General features: G+C 45.4%; 1 protein-coding gene across 2 annotated transcripts in view; it reads left to right on the top strand.

The window, feature by feature from the left end:
* Window positions 1–20,293, top strand: part of LOC147444499 (callose synthase 3-like) — a 283,316-nt gene that overhangs the window by 226,412 nt on the left and 36,611 nt on the right. For both annotated transcript variants that reach the window (XM_086527094.1, XM_086527095.1), the window contains 8 exons: window positions 514–633; window positions 1,329–1,444; window positions 1,516–1,599; window positions 1,791–1,903; window positions 1,983–2,212; window positions 2,908–3,711; window positions 3,815–3,865; window positions 3,951–4,175. In XM_086527094.1, the coding sequence (XP_086383220.1) occupies window positions 514–633; window positions 1,329–1,444; window positions 1,516–1,599; window positions 1,791–1,903; window positions 1,983–2,212; window positions 2,908–3,711; window positions 3,815–3,865; window positions 3,951–4,175 (1,743 nt within the window). The remainder of the gene's footprint in view (window positions 1–513; window positions 634–1,328; window positions 1,445–1,515; window positions 1,600–1,790; window positions 1,904–1,982; window positions 2,213–2,907; window positions 3,712–3,814; window positions 3,866–3,950; window positions 4,176–20,293) is intronic.

The raw sequence follows: 20,293 nt of genomic DNA, 5'->3' as shown, positions 1-20,293 counted from the left end.
CAAACTGAATTAGGAAAAATCAGAGGATTCAAGAAAGTATGCCTCTCTTATAATCAAACTGGAGCTGGACCTTCAGACGTTCCACAAGATGCTACCAACAGGCTTGTGAGCAGAAACGGAGGGCCAGCGATAGCTAGCATATAGCCAAGATGTGACTGTAATCATCAAAAATCTTGGACATGTAAATTCACTGTTAGTCCTGTTGACAAGCTCGACCGTCGCTCTAATAAGTGGACAGGTTGCAAGTTGCTCTGTAAACATTATGTAGGGCCTTCCACATGAGTTCTATTTGGAGTTTCAGCTTTAGATAGGTATGCTATGGTCAGGCTAACGATTGTAGGAGCTGAGGGGCAGGGACTGATAACATGTTTTGTTTGGGAGTTTGGGATCTATTGTTGTTGTATCTGTCAGTGATTTTTTGCTATCAGAGTTCAACTCTTTATTTTTATCAAAGGCCTTTTCCCTATACCATATAGTTACTATGTTTCAAAGAGATGATCTTCCTATTTCCAGGAAGTATACAGAATCAAATTACCTGGAGATCCAATGATTGGGGAAAGAAAGTCTGAGAACCAGAATCATGCAGTTATCTTTTCACGTGGTGAGGTGGTTCAAGTTATTGATATGAATGAGGTAATTTAAGAGCAGTCTTATTGATTATGAATACATGTGGCTCTACTCTCTTACTCAAGCTTCTACAAGGCTGCAAAATTTCATCAAAAGCTTTACACAACCAGAAAGCCTCTTCACACTCTGATAGGATGGCCAATCACCACAAAGAACAAAAATGACTAGTGTCACCACAGCACTCAATGGCTGGAAAACCTGGCCTCAAGTTAGGTGAAATTTGTTAGTTTCCCTATTGTACCATTACCTGAACCCATGATTAAGGAGTCCACATGACACCTGAGTTTTCTCTCAGTTATTTGCTGTGCAACATACTCTAGACATTGGATTAGATCGACAAGGATTGTATCAGTTTGGTCTCATAGGTCATTTTGGCCTTTTGAAGACGTTTAATATAACATTTCATTTCATTTCTAGACTCTGAGTGATCAAAGGAGCACCCTCGGCCCCTCAAAATTATTTGCACAACACTTTTACTTCGAAATGAAATGAGATGAAATGTTATATTTACGTCTTTGAAAGGACAAAATGGCCTATGAGACCACAAATTACAACCTTTTCAAATGTGATACAACCATCTGAGATAAAGCATAAAAGGAAACATCCTAGATCCTAAAACAATCCCAGAATAAATTTTGAATTTTGGACTGCATCATTTTGCTCTAGGTTATAATGCTAACGCTTGCTTTTCAATTATTAAGGACAACTACTTAGAAGAGGCCCTGAAAATTAGGAACTTTCTACAAGAGTTTCAGAAAGACTCTGTTGTTGGAACGCCTTCTATACTTGGAATGCGTGAACACAATTTCACAGAAAGGTGAGAGCCTCTTAAACAGCAGTAGGAGACTACTATTGCCTCAACAATTATAACAGTTGCTCTCCTTGCAGCAATACATCACTAGCAGGGTTCATTACCAGCCAAGAATCAAGTTTTGTTACGATTGGGCAACGAATTTTGGTGAATCCTCTCAGGCATGCTATCTCAGATCCACATCATTTTGAATATGTAAACAGGCCTAGTTTCAAAAGCTGTGAAGCATCAATACTTCTAAATCCCAATTGCGATTAGATATATTTATTTTTCATTTTGTTTATTTAAAGCTCTGAATGGCTACATTACATGTTACATACAATGTTTGATTAGAGTTTTGCTGTTGATGCAGAATTCGTTTTCATTACGGGCATTCAGATGTATTTGATCGACTTTTCCACTTATCAAGAGGAGGCTTAAGTAAGGCTTCCCGGATTATCAACTCAAGTGAGAGTATATATGCAGGTAAGAAAGGCAAACCTTGGAACTATGGTCTCCAAAAAGTCTGTTTTACAAAAAGCAAAATATGTTGATGATTATACAGGGTTCAACACAACTTTACGTGGGGGTAACATTATGCACAAGCAATATATACAACTAGGGAAGGGACAAAACGTGAGGTTTGATCAAATATCACATTACCATGCCAAGAGTGCTGTTGGAAATGCAGAACAAATGATAAGTCGAGACATTTACCGACTTGGACATTACTTGGACTTTTTCAGAATGTTGTCATTGTATTTCACGACGGTTGGCTACTATGTCAGCAATCTAGTAAGCCTAAACTTCTTTCCTCTTAATCATTAATCATTTTTGGCTTTTTAAAACAAGCCTAAGTGAAGAAAAGAGTTAGGCATACATTTGACTTTTACATGTGAAGCATTGAAATCTTCTTTTACTTTTGGCTTGCCATGGCAAAGACCTTATTTGGTTGGTTTTTTTAGCTTTGGAGATGACGCAATGATGGTTGTGAGTGGATACCTTAAAATCATTGTTCATTATTTAATGTTAAATCTTGAGATTTTAAAAACCAAGACAATTCTCTTTACTTTTGCACTCATTTCTTCAGCCCCCACCCCCCCCCCCCCTTTCTCTCTTGCGCGCACTCACATTTACACACACATCCTTAACAAATAATATTCTTTATTGTTGGGCAGGCCATCTTTGAATTAACATTACTTATGCTTGTTTAGTTTGTAAATGGGCCCTTTCATTTTCATTTACGAGCCTCATATGGGTCCTTTTCAAAAAATTTAAAATGCCAACATGACTCTTCACCTTGTTAATATTCTTGGTATTTTAGTTCTCTGCACCTCAGCAAAGAGTGGTTCTTTATGTTTTGACTTACGTCAGGTTTTGTATACCCTGGAATAATGGTTTTGTTTCTTCTTTAATGAGGTTATTTTTTCGTGTCTGCTTGGAACATTGAATTTATTGATAGCCATTTTGGCATTGTTATTTATTTGCAGATCATTGTCCTCACAGTCTATACTTTCTTGTATGGGCGTCTCTACCTCACACTGAGTGGCCTAGAACCAGCTTTGGATGAATATGTGAGTCTTCAGCATAATAAGCCTTCTCAAGTTGCTTTGGCATCTGAATCCTTTGTGTTCTTCGGTCTCTTCATGGCTGCCCCAGTTGTGGCAGAGATAGGGTTAGAGAGGGGATTCCGCAAAGCCTTTAGAAGATTCTTGACTATGCAACTTAAGCTTGCTTCATTTTTCTTCACCTTCTCCATTGGTACAAAAGCTCATTTCTTTGGAAGGACTTTACTCCATGGAAGGGCCAATTTCCCACAGCGAGCAGACAGACATGAATTTTTCTTGCGCCATGAAAAATTTGCACAGATTTACCGACTCTATTCGCGCAGCCATTTCACTAAAGCGATAGAGATTTTGATGCTTCTTATAGTCTACCAGTTGTATGGGGCTTCAGAAAACAAAACAGTTGCTTACTTTTTCATAAATTTCTCCTTGTGGCTGCTGGTGGGATCATGGCTTTTTGCACCTTTTTTGTTTAATCCTCAAGGATTGGAATGGCAAAGGACTGTTGAAGATTGGTTTGATTGGCTGAAATGGATAAAATCTTCGGGAAAGTGTGGGATGTCAGGAATCAAAAGTTGGGAGTCATGGTGGGAAGAAGAGCAATCTCATCTCAGCACCGGGATTCTTCATGCTCAGCTCACCGAAGTCTTATTATCGACAAGGTTTTTCTTGTATCAGTATGGGCTTGTCTACCACCTCAACTTTGTCCATCAAAGCAAGAACATTGTGGTACGTGAAGTTTTCTTTATAGCAAATACCTTTACTCTTGTCTGATTTCTTTTTTAACTATAATACATAACCCATTTTTGAGTCTCTGGCACTCAATGTTCAGGTATATCTGCTCTCATGGCTTGTTGTGATTGTTGCACTCGCAATGTTGAAGGTAGTATTTGCAGAATGCAGTTTGCTTTTCACTTTGTGAAAAACAATGTTCTATAGTTTACAGCCTTTATTTCTGCTGTAATCAGATTGTGGCTACAAGCAGAAAATGGCTCAAACAAAAGGAAAGACGTGCTTTAAGCAGAAAAGTGTTGAAGCAAGAACCTCGCACTCTTGTCAGGTTTCTCAAAGTAGGGGTAGTAACAGCAGTTCTGCTCACTCTGATTGTGCTGTTTGCAGCTGAAGGGCTTACACTGTTAGATGTTTTTGCAAGTATCCTAGCATTCATTCCCTCAGGTTGGGCGGTTCTCCAGGTAAATTATCTCTCTGATATTTTTGTTCGTAAATGTATTGACGAGAATGGTACTGTTGTTTGCCCTCCCATTCCTTACCACATCCTTTGGGATTCAAATTCTATCAATATCGGGTTTCCTTTATTTTCCATACAATAGACAACATCCGGCCTTGTCCCGTGTGCTCCACTATATACTTGTAGCAGGCTACAGTGTCACAGGACATGGACAGCAGTTGCAGTTGGCTTTGGACACTGGCTACTTCGCCTTGGGTTCACACTGGGTGGACTCTCACCTAGGCAGTGACATGTGGCAGACAAAGAGAGTGGTGGTCTAGAGGACACGCGGCCAGCCCACCACCACCACAGTTCAGAGATAGGCATAGCTGTGTTGTCAGAGATATTTGTGCTAGTGGTTGGCTACCTTTTCTGTTTATATATATGCTCAGTTGGTTTGAGGATATCTATGCGTCATTTGAGTCATTGAGTCATTGAGTCTAGAGCCTTGTGTGTTTCAGTCTAGCACTTGCACACCAGCACTCTCCCTGTAGAGTTGGAGCCCCGACACCCCCATTGTACCCGTGAGTCCTGAGCTTGGAGTTGAATGTATTGCCAGCTAGAGTCTATATTGGTTCTATGAGCTAGTTGAGCTTCCATTGGGTTTGGAGTCTGTTGTTGTGTCATTTGAGTGTAGTCTTGCTTTGTTCCATATTGCTCTACAATGTTTGTTTCTATGCTTGGAGTGAGATTTCTTGCATATTGCACTGAGGAGAACCCACAGTAGAGAGCACGACACAAATTTCTTGCTACAAGTGCTCTCATTTTTGGCACACCCTGTGGGACCTCAATTGAAGTCTCACTCTGGTCTGGTCTGCTCTTCTAGACTGGTTTGAGCCAGCCTGGTCTAGTCCACCCTCGTCTTCATCCAACTTGGTCAAGCTGGTCTAGTCTCTCGCCCCAGTCTAGTCTACTGGTCTAGACTGGTTTGATCTAGCCTGGTCTAGTCCACCCTGCCCTTCGTCCAGCCTAGTCTAGTCCATCCTCCCCTTTGTCCAGCTTGGTCTAGCTTGGTCTAGTCTACTCTCGCCCTCGTCCAGCCTGGACTTGTCTCATCTAGTCGAGTCTAGCTTGGTCTACTGGTCTAGTGCGTCAAGACTGTCCAGCAAGTTCCAGGGTCTTCTTGCCCATAGGTTGGGTGGATTTGTTGCTACTCCATCACACATAGAAGGCAATCTAAAGACCGACCAAGCCCCCTAAGAAGTCCTACTATCACAGAAACTGGGAACCCTTCTTACCTAGTAGAAGTCCTCTGCCCTAGCTGCCACTACCCTCTCTGGCATCTACATCAACCAGCTCCTCACCACCCTCATCACCTCCTCAAGCACACTTACCACCATCTGAGCAAGCCGCAATGGGGCTGACGAGTGTTCTAGCCAAGGTCAACATAAAGTTTCCTGCCTTCAAGGGACTCTCCATAGAGGATGCACATGACCATGTGAGGAGGTTTGTATCTCTTTGGAGAGGTCATGTGGTCTCAACAAAGAAGATGCCTACCTAGTGCTCTTCCATCAACCTTGGATAGCCTAGCAGACAAATGGTACAGTCAGTTTGCAGAGAACCACTTTACAAATTGGGCGACACGAAGACAACAATTATGTGAATCTTTCAGACCACATGACTTTCAAGAGAAGGTTTTAGATAAGTTGGGACCTTGGTGCTCCAACCTGAGAGACTTTTGCAAAACTCATGGCAAGAATGAAGTCTCTGGTTGCCAAACTTCCCCAGCAACCAGGAGAATTCATGGTCAAGAAGTGGGTCGAGAAGGCTCTCCCCCAAACTTCTCAACAAAAGCTACGGGAGACTCTCCCACCTAAAGCCGTTCTACAAGGACAAAAGGGGCAAGGAGGCTATTCAAGGACCCCCCTCCTCAGTTCTCATGAACAGTGCATCTGACCCCTTGATTTCTTTACACAGGGGACTAGAAGCACTAAAATGACGAGCTCTTCAAGAGGAGAGTTCCTTCTCTCTTCGACAAGAAAAGTCCCCACATCAGGAAGCTTTGGACCACATTAAGAGAGCTAAAAGAGCTCAAGGCTCAGCAGGAGTCTAAGCATGTGGTCTAGTGTAGCTAATCTCGCTTTCTAGAGCATCCTCTACAAGAATGCCCGCTTCAGACTTATTGCCACTTCTGTGAGAAGCATGGACATGAAGACAGATTGTTACTACCTGAAGGGATTACGGCAATCACAACAGAGCCTTGCCCCTACTCTTCAACAAGGGTTGGCACCTGCATCCAACATGGTTTCCCCCTAAGGTCATCCAAGTCACATGCCCCCTTTGCTGAATACCCTTCCTATGCAAGTTATGCAAGGTAATTTCCCGTCTGAGAGTTTCTATCATGCTAACACTCCTCTAGCCCCTCAGAGCTTCTTCACATTAGTGTCCACCTCCATGCAGGAGCAAACCCCGAGACCACCTCGCCCCCCGTCTCACCCATCCAATCGACACATACACCCGTGGGGAATATGGGCACTACCAGAACAAATGTCCTCTTCCCAAAGGGTCTCCTCCTTGCCAACATTGCCCAGATGCCAAGGATCACTGCAGTAAGGACTGTTTAAAGCAGCGCGCTTCCACATCTTCGAGCCCATGTCGGAGTCCACTGGAATTTACATTTCCAAAGATTAATCTAATTACAGTTAGCACCATCCCTCAGCCACCACCTTCTGCCCATGTGGTTGCCTCTCAAGACAAGTTACAGCAGGTAGAGGAGGGAGCTGGTTGGTGTCCTCATTTGGGCAGAGAGGGCAGCCCTCAGCCTCAGTCTTCCTTGCAAGTTCAACTCTACCATTACCTTTCTCAACAGTGAATACACCTCTTCCAGCAGTTGACAAGCCATCTCCTAGAGCCTCAGTCTTCCTGCAAGTTCAACTCTGCCATCACCTTTCTCAACAGTGAATATACCTCTTCCAGCAGTTGACAAGCCATCCACTAGAGCCAAGGGTGGACCAACTTCTCTCCACTCCAATATCGATGGGGACTTCTTGGAAGTAGTAGCCGACCTATAGCAGGTCAAGATACCAGAGAAGGTGCTCATACGAAGAGAAAAGCCTACATCAAAAGATATCCTAAAGAACTCCTTTCAGCAAGTATCGCTCTATGACATGCTTTGGCTAGCTGCGGATTTTTGAGGTGCACTTATGAAATCTTTGTGCCTAGGTGAAGGTCCTAATGGCGTGCACCTCCCAATGCAGCCATCAAAGTCTTACATCATCTCCTATCCCGCTGTTGCTCCCCGCTCCCCTCACTGATTACAGAGTTCGTCGTCTCCTTGTGTTTATTCTAGGGTGGCAATTCTCTAGGGTGGTAGTTGATGGTGGATCTGGCATCAACCTGATGCTTGAATTCATTATGTTGGCATTAGCTCTCCAGTCTACGCGCCCCGCCCTGTTAACAGTTACTTTGGCCGACCAAAGGACAATCTTATCTCTTATGCATATTGAAGGTGCCTTTGCAAGTAGAAGGCTTCACCGTCTGCAAAACAGACAGAGGCCATAAACTGTCTTAGCAGACACTGACTGTTGATACTAACGCACTAGAAACACACATCTAGCACATGTACCAATCGACAGCTACATCACAGGACATCACATGACAAATCACATTCAAAATTCATTCGGATCTCAGACCATGATTAATCGGCAACGTATTTAGCAATCGCATCTAGATCCGCTCGGGACCTCATAGATGCCCGATTGACTAATCCTTATTGCAACCATGTCTATCGAGATCGTTCAGACCGAAATGCTGCAGTCATTTCGTCTATGAGTTCCTGCACTCAAACAAGTCAAGAACAAATTAATTTCATATTATCGGGAATTCCAGTTCATAAAGTCATACAGCAGAATACTGTCAGGTCACAGTATCCCTGAAACTCAAAGAGACATCGGTGACTTTAGTATCAAAAATCGAGGCAATCTGTTGACAAAGGAGCGGAGCGACTCTCCTTTTGTGCATACGCGCTGCATTGGATTCCGCCCAAGCTGAGTTCGGGGTTCCATTTAGAATAGACTATGCTAATCCAAATGCTTCAAGGTAAAGATTCAAATCTAAGGAGTATCTGCTAGGTCCTCCTCCTCCATCCACTTCGCATCCAATGCAGGATAGTTCTTGAATGTAACCAAGAACCGCCTTATCGCTTTACCCTTAAATCTTTCTGTCTTTATGTGCCAATATCTGTTCTGGAACAAGGATCTCCTCGTTTTCTTCCACTTCCTGTTGCTCATCAGGCTCCCCATCTTCGGGCACATCGTCTTTAAAGGGCTTCAAGAGACTCACATGAAAAGCATTTGGAATTCTCCAAGTATCGAGCAGCTTCAGTCTAAAGGAGACATCATTTATCTTTTCGAAAATCTGGAAAGTGTTAAGTATGGAGCCTGATTTACCCTTGTAATCTTCTGTGGTAAAAGCGCACATTTGTAAGGCCCCCATTATGAGGAGAAGCCATCGTGTGTGAAGGAAAATCACTCACCGGAAACCAAAATTTTCACGGACAAGAATCAGGGGCAACTTTAAAGGCCTCGGGGGCGGAGGCCCCCGAGACTTTTTTTTTTCGCCGGAATATTATGGCCGGACGGCGGCCGAAAAGTGGTCGGAAAACAACCGGTCAATTGGCCGGTGGCCGATAGTCAATGGCCGATGGCCGGTGGTCGGAAGTCAATGGCCGGTGGCCGGTGGTCGGAAGTCAATGGCCGGTGGCCGGTGGCCGAATTCAAAAGCGGACTTGTCTTCTCAAGGGCCGCCACACATGGGCGGATTGGAGGGTCCGATTTGGACTTATTCGCACAAGGGCGGCTACACATGGCTGTCTCTCATAAAAGAGGGCAGCTCTTTTGGCCTATAAAAGGAGGCCATTTCTACACACATTTCATAGTGTGAAGTTGATGCAACAAAGTGAGTGTGAGGTGGTGAGAGTGAAGCAAGGCGGGAGCTCCATTAAGGGTATAATCCCTTTGTAAACTACTTCTTGTTTTGAAGTACTAAAGCCATTGAGTGGCTGCTTTCCCGTGGACGTAGCCCACATTGGGTGAACCACGTATATCGTGTGTACTCTCTCTCTCTCTCTACTCTATAATCTCGTGTATATAAATCTGTCTCTCTCCATTAAGTAATCTACTCAATTATCTATTTAGCTACGTCTTATTTCCTAACAGAAAGGTCCGTAGTATCGCATACTAAGCTTTGGAAAAAGCCTCTCCTTTCCCTTTTTCTTTCTCAGGCGTGCCTTCTCAAAACGTAATAATACCCAATCGTTCTCCTTCAATTTCAAATCGCGACGATGGCAATCTGCTGCCTTTTTCTGTCGTTATTGAGATTTTTGCAAAGCCTCGCGGACCTTGGCAAAAGCTGTGTCCAAGTCACGCGTTTACTCATCAGCTTCAAAAATCTTATCTTTCGTGCTTAGGAAGGGTGGAACCTTCGTAGCACCTTCAATTATCTCAAATGGCGCCTTCCCCGTCGAAGAGTGTATTTTGTTATTGTAGGCAAATTCCACCAAAGGTAAATATTTTTCCCATTGAGTCTTTTGATCCGAGATGTAAGACTTCAATAAATCTAGTACCACTAAATTAGCAATTTCTGATTGCCCGTCAGTCTGCGGGTGGAACGTGACGAGAACTCAGATGTCGAGGCTCAGATGTGCAGGGATGGTGCAGACGTGCTGTGTGTATAGACTCGCTACTCTAGATAACGACGATGGACCAGATATGAAGAAGATAGATACTACTAAGTCACGATCCCACCGCTACTACTCATATCTACAACCATAAAAGCCACCAACGGCTCATAAATGTTAGCCATCTAAGTCTATCTCCAAACTGAGTGGTCACGGTGACCTTGCCACGATGTCCACTAGACCATCGTCCTATCCCTGCCACGTGGCACTGCCCAGCGAGTCCGTCCACAATGTGCACCAAACCAGACCAAAGACCAATTGTACACCTGTGTGACCCGCGAAAGTGACGCTGACACTGTAGCCTGCTACAGGTTGCCTACCACAAGACCGCTCTCCGGGATGGAGAGCGGAGAACTGAAAGATCTGCAACCAAGTCTACTACTGGTGATCGGATGATGGAGGGGGAGGAGGAGACTGGTAGAAAGGTGGGTAAGGAGATGGAGGCCAGGTATATGGTGGAGGGTAGTGGCCATGAGGAGGGTACATGGGATATGGAGTAGCAACCCCATGAGCAGTAGACTGAGTAGGGTGAGAAGGTGGGACAATTGGTGGAAACCCAGGGAAGCTGTTGTAGAAGGGAGGAGGGAAAGAGGAGGACTAGGGGGGGGAGACCATGGAGGGTCCATGAAACTGTGAGGAAGCCGATCCTGCTTTCTTAGACTTCATAGTAGGTTGTGTTTTCTCGACTGCTTGAGAAAACCCTGAATGAGCTTTGGAAACGTCTGTTTGTAGTGCCATAGCAGGAACTTGTGAAGAACTTTGAGCTGTAGCTCTAGCTGTTTGTGAAATGGCTATAGACTGATGTTGGGCACATGAGGCACGCACTGAATTTACCACAGGAGAAAGTTCTTGAACTGCGGAATTTGTAAAGTGCGGACTATGTGTTTGATGTCTCGTACCTGTTGAATGAGAATCCTTATGCGATCTTGAGCCTGAGCAATTAACATATCCCTATCCATCGATCGTTGAAGGTGGCTGCGCACTTCCCTTTACATATTGTCATAGATTGCGCGATGCAGACCGTTAGTACCTTGCAAGGAGATGGTTGCATCTATAATAGTTGAAATTGCTCTTCTGTCCCCATCTAGAAGTCTGTCAACCTTAGGCGCAAAGTTGGCAAACATGTCAGGTTGCCTAGAGCTAGGTGTTCCTGCAGTCTCCTATGTACCCCTGCACTATGAGTAGTAGTAGGAGTCGTAGTAGGTGGTACTACCGACACAACTCGAGCGTGTGTTTGGGCGCCTGTCAACACTACTAACAATAGATGGTGTAAATGTAGATGTGGCCACAGAAGTGGTCATGCTCACAACCCTTGGGTTTGCGGTATTGACGTCAAAGATTTTAACTTGTGATTCAGAGAATGGTAGTGTTGCTAGCTCTTCCATAGAATCCTTTTGTACTTTAGCCCTCTTGCGTGAAGTGCCTTTCCCTTTGGATATTTTGGATCGGCCTTGTTCTTTGGCATCATCCTCGGCATCATCTTGCAGAGTGAGAACAGCTGTTGCATCAGCTTTCTGCTGCATAGTTTGCACTACCTAATACATAATAGGGGCTGCATAGCAATTGAACCTCTCCGCTTTTCCTTTCCATTGAGTCCGAAATCGCTTTGCCCTGTCCTGCAGCGCCTTAAAGAGCAGATGGTGAAACGGATATGGCAAACAGTGGCAGAGACAAGAAAAAATGCATCACATATTACTGGAGAGGAAGGAACGACTGCTCTTTCTGGTGCGCGCAATAAAAAGTAATACTATAAAATGGAGTACAGCTGCTGATTCCTGTGATAGTCCGCATGTGAGTGCAGCAACAGCTCTTGGCATGCATTAGCAATGTCTTCAGGGGAGAGATTGGAGAAAGTTTTAGTGGTGGGCAAAGGTGCAAGCACATTCAATATCCCCATCGCATGCCCAATATCCTCTATTGTAAGAGTGACTCCATTTAAATTCGGAAAAGTAAGTAGAAGGGCACTCAGCTTGGCATTGGAAATTGTGCAGGGCACATCGGTCTGAGCCAAATTTTGGAGACCTAGGTGTAGTAACTGCTGCTGAGAGAACACATCTTTGAGTACTGGGTTGGGCGCCTGTAAGTGATAGATCATTAGTAAGGGTACCTTCAAGATGGCACTAGAAGGACGGGGCACCTGGAGAGTGGTGACCTTGCCAGGAGTGACTGATTAGGGTGAGTCTTCCTCAGAAGATTCCTCGGATAGTTGCTCTAAACTCGGGGCATAGTCTGACTTACTCTTACTGCTATCCCCAGAGGAGACAGAGGACTCTTGCTCAAACTGGAGGTGCTGCTCTCGATTTCGAGTACAAACCATTTTGATGAAATGTACCAAAGAATCTGTTTGTAACTCAAGTCTGCAATTGATGACACACCTGATATGAAATGGACCAGAGAATCTGTTTGTAACTCAAGTCTGCAATTGATGACACACCTAATACAGATACAGCTATTTTCCGCAACTGAGTAGAGCTTCTTAAACCACACCCAGATACATGTTCTCAACCACACCCAAATACATGAAGCAAGGTCTAGCTTGAATTTAACTTTGTTCAAAAGCTTCCAGTTTCAAGGAGCACAGAGAGAGAATTAAGCCTGGCGAAATCCTGGCGCTGGAGAGAGAGGAAGCCTGGCCTGGCAAAATCTTGGCGCTGGAGAGAGAGGATGGAGAGGAAGAAAGCCTGTTTTCGTGAGATGCAGCCCAGCTGAAAACGGTTTGCAGAGAATGTGCATGACATGAGCTGCGGGCTGAATTTGAAACGCTGGATGGATATCTTTAGCTGAGGTGAGGTAAAAAAGCCAGGTCAGATTTTTCTTTCAATTTTTCAACTTATGTGGAGACAGCATGGCGAGGTTGAGGGCAAGGGCGAGGCCAACTGGTACGAGGGCGAGGCCTTCAAAGGCGAGGGGAGGTTGAGGCCAGCAAGCGAGGGCGAGGCCTTCAAAGGCGAGGGGCGATCGAGGCCAGCACGCGAGGGCGAGGCCACCAAGGGCGAGTGTCACAAACTGCTGACATCTCAAAACCCTAAAGAATGGAGCCAACTTGTAGATGCTGGCCAGGGGGCCTAAACCCTAAGAGAACAAGTAACAAAAGAAAAGGTCCTACCAGCTTCTGGGGACCCCGTCTGATGGGGCCTCAGTGACATAAAGGAAGTAAAATAAAACAAGACCCACATACACACTCACGCAAAACTGATGACATGGCAGCTGTATGGCAGATTTCCGAAAATTACGCTGACATGATGACGTTGCAGGCTGTACGGATTTTCACGTTTTGTGCCGGCAGCTATACGGATTTCCAAAAATTACGCTGGCAGCTTTTTGGCATTGCTTTTGGACCAGAAGCTTTTGACTTTTGAAGGCTTTTCACTGTAAACTGCTTTTCGGGCCTAGGGCCTTTAAATATGAGGTTAGGGCTCATTCTCTGGCATGCTTCCTGAAGAAGGTGCAGAGTCTGGGTACCGGCTTGTACTGTGTGGATGCAATATAAAGAAACACCGAAAGGGGCACCAAGGTTTGGGGCCAATACTCTCTGGGGTGGAATTCCCCCACTCCGTGTCACGTGTCGTCTCTCTCTTTCAGTTCAATTGTTATTGAAGTGCTAAAAGTCTGTTCAGTCTGTTCTTTTCTATTGGCACGTGGTGCCTGTCTTGTGACAGTGGTACCAGAGCATCAGGCGTGTGCTTTTTTGAAAGCATACCGGTACCACAAAAGAGCAGACAGAGCCATTGGAATTTATTTGAGGTATCTTCGGCATCCGACCCCGGACTTATTAGCCACTCCCACCCTTACTTCATCGCGCATCGGGCACGCTCCCATCCTCACCGCTCATGTCTTGCAGAGCATAAGCCATTAAGATCACTTGCAAAAGAAGGATCCAAGATTTGTTTCGAGTCACTGTTTTTCTCAGAGTAGATGTTGATGTCTACAGCTACCAAGCAACACACTTCCAAGGACTTGGCAAGCTTTCAAGAATTATTTTTTTGCCCGAAGTTATATGGTTTCTGACATCTTCCTTCGGAGTGCAACTTCTGGCAGAGTGGGGTATCCTGAAATGCTTGCCATGGAAACCCTAGCAGATTATAACTTGAAATTTCTGGACGTCTCTCAGTAGATGTCTCTTCACGAGCAGATGACCTTGGAGATTCGGTGTGATTGCTATCTATTGGGACTACCATCGCCGCCAAAGAAAACACTCTCTGTCCAAGAGCTGATGGACCATGTTGTGCTCCGCTACGACCTCATGGAAGAACCTAACCCTAATTTTTGGTGCAGGTTTCAGGATGAAAAGTCAGTCGACTTTTCGAGCTCGTCTAATGTCGAGATTGCTTTTTAAGTTTGAATTTTGTATGAGAATATGTTTGAGAACTTGTTTGGTGATCTTGTTTAGAGTTTGTTTGAAATGGATGCTATGTGTTTTAAACCTGTCTTGGTGCTGAATTGAATTGTTTGACTCTGGTTTTAATACTGGTTTCAATGATTGTAGATTTTACGTTCAAGTAGAGTACTGAGAAATAATGTTTGAAAATGCGTGTTCATACTCATGGCCCGGACCCTTGTGGTTATTTGCGGAGGGAGTATTGAATGATTGAAAAGTGTTGTTTTTACTCATGGCCCGGACCCTCGTGGTTATTTACGGGAGGAGTATTATTGTTGTAACTCCGGGCCCGGACTTTGTTAGGTTATGTGGGAGGAGTATTAAGAAGTCTGAGCAGTGGCTACTCTCAGCACCTCCAAACGACGCAGGCTGCGGTCTGGGGGGCGTTTGGTTGTAAAAGGCCTCTATATCTCCCGGCCCGGATCTTTTTAGGCTATGCGGGAGGAGTGATGAGGGAGTCGTTGAATATCTCCCGGCTCGGACCTTGTTAGGTTATGCGGGAGGAGTGTTCATCGACGGCTTTATGTTTCTATGTCTTGTAACATGCATATGTGAGCATTTGTGTTGCATTGTGATGTCCCAACCACTGAATATTCCTAATTGGATGAGATTGCCTGGCTATGTAATTTTAGTGCATCAAAACACCCGTGGAAGATCAGTACGGTCTGGGTGTGATGGCTAATTTTACTACACCAGAATATCAAGAGTTCCGATCTGGACGAAAGGAGAAGCTAACTCATTGATCAAAAGAGCCGAAAGGAGAAGCTAACTCCTTAACAAAAAGAGCAAACTGATTGTCCCTCGGAAATTTTTGAGCTAACTTGAGTTGTTTTGCAGATATGCTGTAATTGCGGACGATTACTCTCTTTCAAGAAGGGGAGATGTCACAAACTGTTGACGTGTCAAAACCCTAAAGAAGAGAGCCAACTTGCAGATGCTGGCCGAGGGGCCTAAACCCTAAGAGAACAAGTAACAGAAGAAGAAGTCCTACCAGCTTATGGAGACCCCGTCTGATGGGGCCCCAATGACATAAAGGAAGTAAAATAAAGTAGGACCCACATACACACTCACGCAAAACTGATGACGTGGCAGCTGTACGACAGATTTTTGAAAATTACATTGACATGATGACGTGGCAGGCTGTACGGATTTCCGCGTTTTGTGCTCGCAATTGTACGGATTTCCCAAAATTACGCTAGTAGCTTTTTGGCATTGCTTTTGGACCAGAAGCTTTTGAGTTTTGAAGGCTTTTCACTGTAAACTGCTTTTCGAACCTAGGGCCTTTAAATATGAGGTTAGGGCTCATGCTCTGGCATGCCTTTTGGAGAAGGTGCAAAGTCTGGGTACCGGCTTGTACTGTGTGGATGCAATGTAAAGAAATACCAAAAGGGGCACCAAGGTTTGGGGCCAATACTCTCTGGGGTGGAATTCCGCCACTCCATGTCGCGTGTCGTCTCTCTCTTTCAGTTCAATTGTTATTGAAGTGCTAAAAGTCTGTTCAGTCTGTTCTTTTCTATTGGCATGTGGTGCCCGTCTTGTGACAGCGAGGGTGAGGTTGAGGCCAGCGGTGGCGAGGGCGAATCTACCAAGGGCGAGGGCGAGGGCGAGGCCAGCAGTGGCGAGGGCAAAGCCAGCTAGGGCGAGGGATTGGTCGGCATTGAGGGCGAGCCCAGGAAGGGCGAGGTCTAGCACTGCAGGGCGAACCAAGGGCGAGGCCCGCATGGGAGAAGGCGAGGCCATGTGGTCGAACCAAGGGCGAGGCCATCCCAGCAAGGCGAAGCCGAGGCCAGCATGTGTGAGTACGAGAAGCATTAAGCAGGCAAAGGGACGAGCAACAGCAGCAATAACATGGGAAGATTAACAGGCAGAGAATAAGGTAATCTAACTCATTGAGAGAATGTGGTAGATGAAGATGCAAAGTTGAATTTCTAATGAACGTGTAAATGTCACACCCACAAGATACCCAAACGAAGAGCACAGAGACTTATATACATAGCAAAAAGAACTTAGTGTCATGTGAGGGCGCCAGAGATCATCAGAAGTTTTAATAATGCATTAGTCGGATTGAGATAGTGGTTTGGCCAAACAAAGTCAACGAAGTGAACAGAGTTAATCGAAGAACAACCAACAACAATTTAGGACCTCAAAGTGAACCACAACAAGAGTGATCAACTGTAATACGACCATGCTCACCAGAGCAGCTGAAGGAGAGGAGGAGAGGGTACATGAGATACTAACAAAGAATGAAGGAGAGAGTTTTACAAAATCCGGAATCATGCCCACCAAAGTAGCAGAAGGATAGGGTCCAAAGAAGGAGAGGGAGAGGGTGTATGAGATAGTGAATGGGGAACATCCAGATCAACTTAGGGTTGAGGAGGCAGCGAGTAAGATCACCACTTGATTCGATAACCTTGACGGATCACCACTTGATTCAAGAACCTTGAACGTCAGCTTACAGAATGATAGCATTTGATCCTAGACCCATTGACTAAGGGCAGCAGAACTCTTTCTAGTGTGGATAATTGTACTACCCCTTGGAGTAGAATCTCCTACACCTTGTATGGTCCTTGCTAGGCTGGAACCAGCTTCTTTGCTTTTTTCTGACATCGCGCTTGATAAAGTAGCACGAGTGATCCTTGCATGATTTTTGGCTTACGGAGATGGCGGTCATGCCATGCTTTGCGACGAAGCTGCTCTGCTTGCAAGGCCAGAGAAGCCAATCTTCGGCTTTCATCCAAAAGGCAGAGAAGAGAGACAGATGCCGACCCCAAATCTCCATTGGCACACTGACTCCCTACTCGCGGAGATCTTGAGTTGAATTCGAAGGGTGCTATCACTTCCAAACCGAAAGCTAATTGAAATGGGGTGTGATTGGTTGTGGCTTTGAAAGAAATTCGGTATGCCCAAAGTGTGTCGTGGATAGCTTGAGCCCAAGATGTTGGATGAAGATGACATGCTTTCCGCAGAAGGGCTATCAAAATCTTATTGGTGCTCTCGGCCTGCCCATTTGCTCTAGGGTAATAGGAACAAGACTTACGGTGAAAAATCTTGTAGTTGGCGAGCAAGGTTGAAATCATTTCATTAACAAAGTGACTGCCCCTATCAGTGGTGATCTCCAGGGGACATCCAAACCTGCACAAAATATTATCATATAGAAACTAGCTACAGTATTTCCAGTGCAATCAGTTGTTGCCAGTACTTCTGCCCATTTGGTTGCATAATCTATCGCCACCAGCAGATACTTCCGGTTACCTGGTTGGGCGGGGGGAGCAATTGGACCCACAAAATCTATGCCCCGTCTCTCAAAGGGCAGCCATGCCATAGAGACTTGCAGAGGAGGGTTGGACTGCTTGCTTGGTTTAGGTCCACAGTGTTGACACATCACATACTTTCACATAGGCAATTGCATCCCAGAAAACGTAGGGTCACCATAGACCACTCTATAGAATCTTCTGGGCAGTAATGTGACCAGGGTAATCGCCACCAGTGGGACCACTATGGAAATCCTCCAAAATAAACTCAACTTCATGAGGGGAGACACACCGCCTCAAAACACCATCCGGTCCTGACTTGTAGAGTTGGCCTCCAATCAGAGTGAATGGCCTAGACTTCAATAACAGTCGTCTCTTCTGCAGTGGAGACGCGTTCTCTGGGTACAAGCCAGTAGATAGCAAATGCAAAACCTCGCCGTACCATTCCGGAGTGGTATCCACCTTAAAGAAATTGCTATCGGAAAAGTCATCCTCAACCCCTGTATAGCTGCTTCACCAGTTTGAATGTGAGAGAGGTGGTCAACAAGGACATGATGTTTGCCGTGTCTGAGTATCACCTCGAAATCAAACTCTTGAAATAAGAGTATCCACCGCCATACTCGACCTGCAACTTGCGGCTTATTAAGCAAATAACATAGGGCATGATGATCGTAATAATTGTGAAGTGGACCCCTAATAAATAATGGCAAAATTTTTGTAGAGCATGCACAATAGCCAAACCTTCCCTTTTGTGGTGCTATAGTTGCGCTCTGCTTTGGTGAGCAGGTGACTTGCATAGTGAACAGGGCGATCCAGGTTGTACTCCTTACTAGGCTGAGTCATCACAGCACCCATAGCCAATTGACTGGCATCAGTATGCTCATGAAAAGGGATAGACCAATCAGGAGCCACTAGAATAGGTGCTTCAGTGAGGCGTTTTTTGAGGTATGCAAATGCTTCAACCTCAGGTCTTTACCATTGGAAGGGTACAGTAGCACTAGTGAGTCGGGTCAATGGTTGAGCCACCTGTGCATACATTCGTATAAATCTGCGATGATAGCCTGTGTGGCCTACAAAGCTCTGAACACCCTTCGGGTTGATGGGAGGTGGTAACTTCAAGATGGCCACGATCTTCTCTGGGTCAGGCGCTAAACCTTTGGCAAACACCAAATGGCCTAGAAGTGTGCCCTCAGTGACCAAAAAATGACATTTGTTAGGATTGAGCTTTAGGCGTAGAGCTTTAGGCGTAGAGCTTTAGGCGTGTCTCTCTGCACCTAAGGAAGACAGCAGAGAGCTGAGCGAGGTGCTCCTCTAGATTTTCCATTGGGGTTGAACATTGAGCACCTCAGAAGGTCGAAAAACCGTCCATGAAGATGCGAAGATGATCTGTAAGTAAAGGACAGATTATGAGATATACTACCCGATTTAAGGAAGGTGGAGCGTTTTTCAACCCAAACGACATTCTAGTGTAGATAAAAATACCCCAGGGAGTCACGAAAGCCGTTTTAATCTGATCACCTAGATGGATGCCCAACTGATTGTATCCAGTGAACCAATCCATGAAACTGTACAATACATGCCTTGTTACATCTTCTAGCACACACTAAGTGAAAGGAGTGGGAAAACCATCTGGGATAGTTACCTTGTTCAGAGCGCGGTAATCTACGCACATACGGATTTTATTGGACTGCTTCTTAGGCGCTATCATCATGGGTGATAACCACTTAGAGTGCTCCACAGGTACAATGATCTCTGCCTCTTGCATTTTTTCTAGCTTTTACTTGACAGCCTCTGCATACTTTGGGTTGAGCGCGTAAGCTCGGCCTCGGACAGGCTTAGCCCCTTCAACCAGAGGAATAGTATGGACGGCCAATTCTGGTGGGGTCCTTTCCAAATCCTTGTAGGACCAAGCAAAAACATCTTTAAAAGAGTATATAAAAGAGACTACATGATCAAGTAACGCGGGATGCTCCCATAACCAAGCTGCTAAGAGGACGTGCTGAGGGTTGTCAGGGTCCCCCAGGTTGACTTCTTTGACCAGGTCAGGAAGTGTAGCTGGAGAGGGAGCCTTAGAAGATGAAGAGTGAGCTGTCTCTTGGAGCTTCGAGACATCATGGGCCAGTGTTTGATCGATTGGAAACTCCACATACTCCTCTTGTAACCATCCTGATGGAAGCTCCTCGAAGGGTAAGTCTTCAGACACATCAGAGTGCTTTTGAGTGGGCGGGGTGTCAGACCTAGGAGATGTTAAGAGGACGAGGTGGAACATTGCCGAAATCATAGAGAGGAGATTTCTTCCCCCTTTTGTGATGTGTTATAGGTTCACCAAGGCCGACGGCTTCCATCAGAGGAACACTTGAATCCTGGTCATCAGGGGCTAACACACTTGCTGCTTTGATTGGCACACTTTCTGCTGTATTACTTGGGTCACTGGTGTCAACCTGAGGAGCCGGAAGAGAGAATGTTACAGGCACAGGTGAGGCTTGAATAGAGACCACATAGCATGGGATCGATGTGGTAGCTTCCAACCATTGCAGCAGCAGGTCTTCGTCAGACCCGTCAGGTGGGATAGGCTGCTCGGGGTCGGGATTGGACTATACTACCAACGAGCTGTGATGAACTACTGGATCCATACCTCCTTCGAGTCGAAGTGGTTGCATGGGGGAGCCGGGAGTATGTATCCACATGGCGTCGTTTTCCCAATTGTGAAGTGCCTTAGTATGCCGCAACCATGGTCTACCAATAAGCAAAGGAAATCCCGCCTCCACCAGGGGAAG

This window comes from Adiantum capillus-veneris, chromosome 13 (assembly GCF_014529385.1).
Source record: "Adiantum capillus-veneris isolate H3 chromosome 13, ASM1452938v2, whole genome shotgun sequence".
Classification (NCBI taxonomy): Eukaryota; Viridiplantae; Streptophyta; class Polypodiopsida; order Polypodiales; family Pteridaceae; genus Adiantum; species Adiantum capillus-veneris.
The sequence above is the reverse complement of the archived record's forward strand: the minus strand, read 5'-3'. Positions and strand labels throughout refer to the sequence as shown.